This window comes from Eleginops maclovinus, chromosome 10, assembly GCF_036324505.1.
Source record: "Eleginops maclovinus isolate JMC-PN-2008 ecotype Puerto Natales chromosome 10, JC_Emac_rtc_rv5, whole genome shotgun sequence".
Classification (NCBI taxonomy): Eukaryota; Metazoa; Chordata; class Actinopteri; order Perciformes; family Eleginopidae; genus Eleginops; species Eleginops maclovinus.
The window spans coordinates 309,648-317,973 of record NC_086358.1 but is presented as its reverse complement, the minus strand read 5'-3'; the positions used below and the strand labels follow the sequence as shown (position 1 = coordinate 317,973).

The window sequence follows — 8,326 nt, the reverse complement described above, 5'->3', positions numbered from 1 at the left end:
GTGATGGATGGCAAGCATGTCTCCAGACTTAAACCCTTGTGAGCATCTGTGGGGCCTCCTCAGACGGAGGGTGGAGGAGCACAAGGTCTCTGACATCACCAGCTCTGTGATGTGGACATGGAGGAGTGGAAGAGGGTTCCAGTGGCAACCTGTGAAGCTCTACTGAACTCTGTGCCCAGGAGAGTTCAGGCAGTTCTGGAAAATAATGGTGGCACAAAATATCGACACTTTGGGCACAATTTGGCCATTCTCACTTAGGGTATACTCACCTTGTTGCAGCGGGTTAGACATTAATGGCTGTGTTGAGTTATTTTGAGGGCTCAGCAAATGTCCCCTGTTATCCCAGCTGTACACTGACTACTCTACTCTGGATCAGAGGGTCATCTCTTCAGGGTGGTCCCAGGAGAAGATAAAATAACACATCTACACAAAGGGGAGGGGGGTACTCACTTTAGTGAGACACTGTACCTGCTACTCCAAATACTACGACAATAAAGTGTGTGTGTGTGTGTGTGTGTGTGTGTGTGTGTGTGTGTGTGTGTGTGTGTGTGTGTGTGTGTGTGTGTGGTGTGTGTGTGTGTGTGTGTGTGTGTGTGTGTGTGTGTGTGTGTGTGTGTGTGTGTGTTGTGTGTGTGTGTGTGTGTGTGTGTGTTAGAAACCAGGAAGACGGCAAGCGGCATCATCTACACGGTGCAGGTTCCGGAGGCCCCGCCCTGTAGAGCACCTGAGGACACAGGTAGATATTCTCTCTGACCATGGTGTCCATAACGTCTGGACTCCATGGTGTGCATGTGTATGTATGTCAGGGGTTGTAACGGTTCACAAACGTTCGGTACGTAAACGGTGAATATTCTCTGAAATAAATCCAAAATCGAATAAACATTAAGGTGCAGCCTTTCTAAATGAACAGCTGGGCATTAGGACTTGTTGTCAGCTTGGGCATACATTGTATTTTAATATTCCTTCAGAAACACCCTGTCCGATCTGCTGGCTCTGACAGCCTCTCCGTAGGGCAGTGGGTCCCTCTTGTGAAGAGAGAAATAATGTCAGAAACGTATTTGGTTCGATAAAATGTGCAAGATAACTTGATGTCGCGATAACAAATAAGGTTCAATTATAACAAAGCGCAGCCAATGTTTGTTTACAACTTCCTCCCAAGTGGGAGGTGGGTTTGCACTTCAGTCTTTTGTCTTTTGGTACCGGTGATATTCACGTTCGGGTAATGCCTTTTCAAATGAGTGTGCAAGTTTGATTTATTGCCAGCCGCGTAACCAATATGACCTGAACAATGCCGACAAACCGCTTCGGTCCACCTGTCTTTTATCCGTCATCCTTGCATGTAACCAAAATGTTCCCAAACCGGAGACTTAAATGATGCTGGAGGATTTTCAAGCTCAACTTGAACTGCGGTCACCGTATCGACTGTTCCGCAAACAACGGACTAAATTCCAACGCACCCCTGACCAGCTCTCATAGTATGCCTCTCGTCCAATGAAATGACTGGCTTGCTCCATTACGTTGAACCCAATGTGAGCAAATTCCACTGAACGCAGCGAAAGAACGCAGCACCTGAGATTACTTCAAAAGGTTTTTCACATGCTCAATTTTTTACGTGAAACGTTATTTTCGTTCGGTACACACGAATACCGAACCGAAGGGCACATAGCGAGTATTTTCGGTACGACTCGTATACCGTTACACCCCTAATATATGTATATATGTATTTATATTTATATATTTACCTGTGCAGGTGAAGCTCCGGCAGCCAAGAGAGCCAAGCCTGGTGCAGTGATTGACAGCTGAGGGGCGGGACTAACTCTGATTTATTGTTTAATGCTTGTTGAAATCCCATAATAATCATTTATGATGTCTTTACTTTGAGTGTTTCTAAATAAAGTTTTTATTTCCTTATTGAACAGAAACACGCGTTTTCATTCAGAGCTTTTATTTTGAAATCATTCGCGGTACAGGCGCTGTGATTGGTCGGCTCTTAACTGAAAGCTGCTTAACATTCAGTCCGATTTAAAAAAGGATATAAAAATAGAAATGTACAAACAGGACGAGGCTCGACTCTCACTGAACAGATCACGTTAATTACGTCTCTTTAATGAGTGCCGATCCTTTAACGACTTCCTGTCTGACAGGAACTCTTTAAACTGGTTTCACTGGTTGGAAATCTGTCTTAGAGACAGACTATATCAATGAATCCCTTAATAAACACTTGTCTGTTATGGGTCCTGAGTATCAGATGTAGGAAGTGGAATCTCATGGGATTTTCAAAATAAAACTCCTCTGCTGCTCCGTCTCATTGGTCTTCAGGCTCACTGACAGACAGGAACACCAATCAGAATCTGGAGTGATGAGCTCTTTAGTGTCCACAGCTGATCACGAGGGGGGGGGGGGGGCCTCTTCTTCTTCACTTCCTGTGGGCTGTCAGCTCCTCACAGCCCCAGGATGTGTTTGATGTGACCCTGAAGCAGGAGCAGGTGAAGGTGAGTGAGTCTGAGAGCAGCTTCAGAGGTTCAAAGCTCTATCAGCAGCAGTGTAGGTGTACAACGAAAACCTGAAGTCCCAGACCCACCCAACAATTCATCATAAATATATGTAAGACATAGAACAACAAAAAAGTGCAGAGACTGTATAAAAACAGGGTGTACAATAAGAGTTGTGTAGCGGTGAGGAGGAGAAAACGTGGAGTATTTGAAATAAAGCGTCCTCTGTTTAAAGTTCGTCCACAGCCTCCTGTTGGTGTGAACTGGCCCTTTGAAGCAGCAGGAAACCAGTTTATAAGAAGTGCTTTTTAAACTAAAAACCCTGATTTTAAAGAGAAGACTTTGAGAGGAAAAACCAGGAAATGTAATGAATAATAAATATGTAACCGGTACTGACCGGTTCTCCTGCGAGGCAGCGGGGGCAGCAGAGAGCAGACCTGGACTGAACCACACACACCTGCAGAAGAGGGAACAGACCATAATAAACCATCAACTTGCTATTTACTCAGAAGCTTTAAATATAGAAACAATGCTGAAGACAAAGGATCAGAAGTGCTGTCCAACAGGAGACATTTTTAATAATATTCAGCTGCTTTTGGGGAAAAAACATTCTTGAAAGTATTTTCGTTTTATTTTATTAAAATAAATATATATGTTTAAGACCGACCTGCTGCTCTGGCTGCTGATTGGACGCTGAGAAGGTGAGCGATGTTTCCATTGGACACTCAGACTCCTGAAGCTCCGCCCCCAAACACACACGCTTCTGAAAACAAAAACATTCAGATTGAACTATCCTGTAATCTGGACGAGATCAGAGTCATGTAAGATCATCAAACACATCCTACATGTGAGGTAAAGAATGACGAGAGGACAAACTATAAAACAGACATGCGAGGTAAAGAATAACGAGGACAAACTATAAAACAGACATGTGAGGTAAAGAATGACGAGAGGACAAACTATAAAACAGACATGTGAGGTAAAGAATGACGAGAGGACAAACTATAAAACAGACATGTGAGGTAAAGAATAACGAGGACAAACTATAAAACAGACATGTGAGGTAAAGAATAACGAGAGGACAAACTATAAAACAGACATGTGAGGTAAAGAATGACGAGAGGACAAACTATAAAACAGACATGTGAGGTAAAGAATGACGAGAGGACAAACTATAAAACAGACATGTGAGGTAAAGAATGACGAGAGGACAAACTATAAAACAGACATGTGAGGTAAAGAATGACGAGAGGACAAACTATAAAACAGACATGCGAGGTAAAGAATGACGAGAGGACAAACTATAAAACAGACATGCGAGGTAAAGAATGACGAGAGGACAAACTATAAAACAGACATGTGAGGTAAAGAATAACGAGAGGACAAACTATAAAACAGACATGTGAGGTAAAGAATGACGAGAGGACAAACTATAAAACAGACATGTGAGGTAAAGAATAACGAGAGGACAAACTATAAAACAGACATGTGAGGTAAAGAATGACGAGAGGACAAACTATAAAACAGACATGCGAGGTAAAGAATGACGAGGACAAACTATAAAACAGACATGTGAGGTAAAGAATGACGAGAGGACAAACTATAAAACAGACATGTGAGGTAAAGAATGACGAGAGGACATTAAACTTTATAACTGCAATAAAGATTAGAGTTTGCTCAATAAGAAAAGTGGATTGTGTAAACAGCTGCAGATATAATGCATCATCAGGACAGACCATAATACTCCTGTTGTGCACTATACTACACCCTAAATAGCTCTGCAACATCCACCTTCAACCCTTACCCAGGCTGCTATCTCCAGACTTTCTGGGCTGGAGGTGTGCTTGGTATTTTGTGTCACCTCTACTTTATCTTCAATAGGTTATGCTTCTTCATTATACCGAGCTTTCTTTGGCTCTTCACCTGCTGTCAGAATGGGAATGTCCCCACTGTGGGACAAGTAAAGCTGTCCTGATCTGAAGCACTAAAGCAATAAGGCCTCAGAGGATCACCAGAGCCAGAAATCCCGGGTCTAATCTGAAGGATAAACACTCTCCAGGAGGACACAGGCTGTCCTTCACACGATACAAACGTTATAAAATATGTTTCCAAACTACTCTCTACTTCTACTGTACTTGAGAGATTTATTTACTTTATAAATTCAGATTTGGACACACGAACTAAGGTTTAGATTAAACCATCCGACATTACACTTCAGTAGAGTTCAGTATGCAGAGTATATTTGTCCACTTGTGTTCATTCATTATTTTACAGTTATTCAGCTCATAAAGAAAAAGCATCGACTGCTGCTGGACTACCTCACTGCAGGACTGAGACTGGGAGAGGGACTGATGTCTTTAACACCAGATGATAACCATTCACCCTTCCTCCTCCTCCTCCTCCTCACTCACCGCTCTGCAGCTCCACGGGTCTGTGTCTGGTCTCCTCTTCTTCTGGAGGTTCATCCCGACACACTGCATCATCACTGAGATCCACAGAAGCTAACAGAACCAAAGAGCTTCAGACGCTAGCAGCGGACTGTGGGCAGACACTGACCCTCTAACCCAGATTTGACACCAGAGCTAACAGAGCTAACAGAGCTAACAGAGGCACCACGTTATTATCTCCACTAACTGAGAGTTAAACCTCTTTATTTAAACGTCCCTCTTTCTCTGTAAATCTTCAGGACACATTGTAATCAAGACTTTTAACTGTGACGGTTTTAACAGTTGTTTCTGACCTTTTGATAACGAGAAGCTACCGACAACAGAGCTACTACTTCCGCTACTACAAGAGTGCGGGTTTCAAAATAAAAGCTCTGTTTATTTAAGATAAGATGTACCTTTATTAATCAAGAGTTTAAGCAACAACAGAGAAGAGGAAAACCATTAAAGGGTCACACAGGGACATGAAACACACAGTTAAATTAAAAATGAGATATACAGATAAGTAACGAGAGTATTGTGAAAAATATCCACATGTACGTGTTCAGAACGAGAGAGCAGCTTGGTGTGCAGTCCGGTTACTATCAGGGGGTCTCATGGTGAACCTAGGAGGTGAACTGGGACCTCTCCAAGTTCCATAATTCAAGTCTGTTCGGGGACTTGAACCGGCGACCCTACGATTAGCCGATTAACTGTACATTCAAACTTTAGCTGCAGTTACTCTAATAATTTCTCTCTGTGTTTGTAGAGACTATCGTTCATAAGAAGAAACAATAATTTAACTATAAAGTATAAAATGGATTTCTGATTCTGATATATAAATAAATACACAATGCTTTTATTTTGAAGCCCACCTCGTTAAACCGGGGAGTCATTTCCGCCAGCTTGACGCGTCACGTTTGACGTTTTTTTCCACGCTGGTTCTGTTTCAAACGGTTTGACGTCAGAGTGGGGCAAGCCAATCGGATCCGAGCAAGCACATACTTTCACGAGATCTGCAGACTTTTCTTATCGCGGGACTTGGAGACAAATCAGTTTAAAACAGCAGAGTAAAATAAAAATGACTTTCAATAATGATTAATAATGACTAAATATCAAAAATGGTTGGTGATTGTATTATACCCTCTTATTTAATGTTTATTCATAATCTTCAAACTCTTTTAATTGTTATATTTTATTTTATAAAATGAAGTGTATTTGATGCTGTAGTGACAGTAGGACACCAGCAGATGGCATCAGGTTACTGGTAATACACAATAAATTACTGTGGTTTTACTGGTTATTTCACTGTGTTCATTTTACTGGTTTTACTGGTTATTTCACTGTGTTCATTTTACTGGTTTTACTGGTTATTTCACTGTGTTCATTCTATTGGTTTTACTGGTTATTTCACTGTGTTCATTCTATTGGTTTTACTGGTTATTTCACTGTGTTCATTCTATTGGTTTTACTGGTTATTTCACTGTGTTCATTTTACTGGTTTTACTGGTTATTTCACTGTGTTCATTGTATTGGTTTTACTGGTTATTTCACTGTGTTCATTCTATTGGTTTTACTGGTTATTTCACTGTGTTCATTTTACTGGTTTTACTGGTTATTTCACTGTGTTCATTCTATTGGTTTTACTGGTTATTTCACTGTGTTCATTCTATTGGTTTTACTGGTTATTTCACTGTGTTCATTTTACTGGTTTTACTGGTTATTTCACTGTGTTCATTTTACTGGTTTTACTGGTTATTTCACTGTGTTCATTCTATTGGTTTTACTGGTTATTTCACTGTGTTCATTCTATTGGTTTTACTGGTTATTTCACTGTGTTCATTCTATTGGTTTTACTGGTTATTTCACTGTGTTCATTCTATTGGTTTTACTGGTTATTTCACTGTGTTCATTCTATTGGTTTTACTGGTTATTTCACTGTGTTCATTCTATTGGTTTTACTGGTTATTTCACTGTGTTCATTTTACTGGTTTTACTGGTTATTTCACTGTGTTCATTTTACTGGTTTTACTGGTTATTTCACTGTGTTCATTCTATTGGTTTTACTGGTTATTTCACTGTGTTCATTCTATTGGTTTTACTGGTTATTTCACTGTGTTCATTCTATTGGTTTTACTGGTTATTTTGCTGTTTTTATTTTGATTGGTTTTACTGGTTATTTCACTGTGTTCATTTTATTGGTTTTACTGGTTATTTCACTGTGTTCATTCTATTGGTTTTACTGGTTATTTCATTGTGTTTTGTAAGGGACATTTAACAGTAAACGTTTGAAACCCAATAAACTTCAAACATTTTCAAACACTTAGAAAAAAGAACAATATAAATACCTCAAATCTGTTCGTGTAGTCAGTGATAGGTGGTAGGAGCAATAACATGATGAGACAGACAGACAGGCAGGCCGGCAGACAGACAGACGGGCAGAGAAGCAGAGAGGCAGGCAGGCAGGCAGGTGGATGGTGTGTCTCCGTCTCTCCTGAGACATTTTAAACTGTTTGGATCAAACGGAGCGAAAGAACAAGAAAAAAACGGAGCAGACTGGAGGTCAATCACAAGTGTGTCCCTCAGGGCCACCGTACCTCCAGCACACAGGTCTCTACCTTCAGGAAAACAGATTTATAACCTCAGTAAATATTGTCTTCATCCAGCACGATGTTCATTCACTCAGTTATTGTCCCATTAGAGGGTCTGTGTTAACGTTCAGCATCTCCACATATTTACCCTTCTTCATGATTTCTGAAGTAAAAAAGCTAACTTTAAGCTATAAAGGAACTACAGCACGGTCACATGACTTCACGTCTCCACCGCTAAGCTAAAGGAGGCTAATGTTGGGCTATAAAGGAACTACAGCACGGTCACATGACTTCAGGTCACCACCGCTAAGCTAAAGGAGGCTAATGTTGGGCTATAAAGGAACTACAGCACGGTCACATGACTTCACGTCACCACCGCTAAGCTAAAGGAGGCTAATGTTGGGCTATAAAGGAACTACAGCACGGTCACATGACCTCACGTCTCCACCGCTAAGCTAAAGGAGGCTAATGTTGGGCTATAAAGGAACTACAGCACGGTCACATGACCTCACGTCTCCACCGCTAAGCTAAAGGAGGCTAATGTTGGGCTATAAAGGAACTACAGCACGGTCACATGACTTCACGTCACCACCGCTAAGCTAAAGGAGGCTAATGTTGGGCTATAAAGGAACTACAGCACGGTCACATGACTTCACGTCTCCACCGCTAAGCTAAAGGAGGCTAATGTTGGGCTATAAAGGAACTGCAGCACGGTCACATGACTTCACGTCTCCACCGCTAAGCTAAAGGAGGCTAATGTTGGGCTATAAAGGAACTACAGCACGGTCACATGACTTCACGTCTCCACCGCTAAGCTAAA

The 8,326-nt window shown here is 41.3% G+C and overlaps 1 protein-coding gene and 1 long non-coding RNA gene across 4 annotated transcripts in view; one reads left to right on the top strand and one right to left on the bottom strand.

Annotated features, from left to right (window-relative positions):
- si:ch211-221j21.3 (uncharacterized) overlaps positions 1 to 5,281 on the bottom strand; it is a 6,656-nt gene extending 1,375 nt beyond the window's left edge. Inside the window, exons 1-4 of one of the 3 annotated variants that reach the window (XM_063892687.1) lie at positions 4,904 to 5,281; positions 3,160 to 3,255; positions 2,890 to 2,949; positions 1,929 to 2,563 (exon numbers count right to left, since the gene is read on the bottom strand). In XM_063892687.1, the coding sequence (XP_063748757.1) occupies positions 2,534 to 2,563; positions 2,890 to 2,949; positions 3,160 to 3,255; positions 4,904 to 4,975 (258 nt within the window). In that variant the 5' untranslated portion in view covers positions 4,976 to 5,281 and the 3' untranslated portion in view covers positions 1,929 to 2,533. Of the gene's footprint in view, positions 1 to 1,928; positions 2,564 to 2,889; positions 2,950 to 3,159; positions 3,256 to 4,903 lie in introns of those variants that run through there. The other 2 variants (XM_063892686.1, XM_063892689.1) reach the window with 2 other exon arrangements.
- On the top strand, positions 634 to 1,911 carry LOC134870503 (uncharacterized). The gene is made up of 2 exons (XR_010166575.1): positions 634 to 736; positions 1,751 to 1,911. It is a non-coding gene; the product is annotated as an uncharacterized LOC134870503 (long non-coding RNA).
- Positions 5,282 to 8,326: the final 3,045 nt, after the last annotated feature.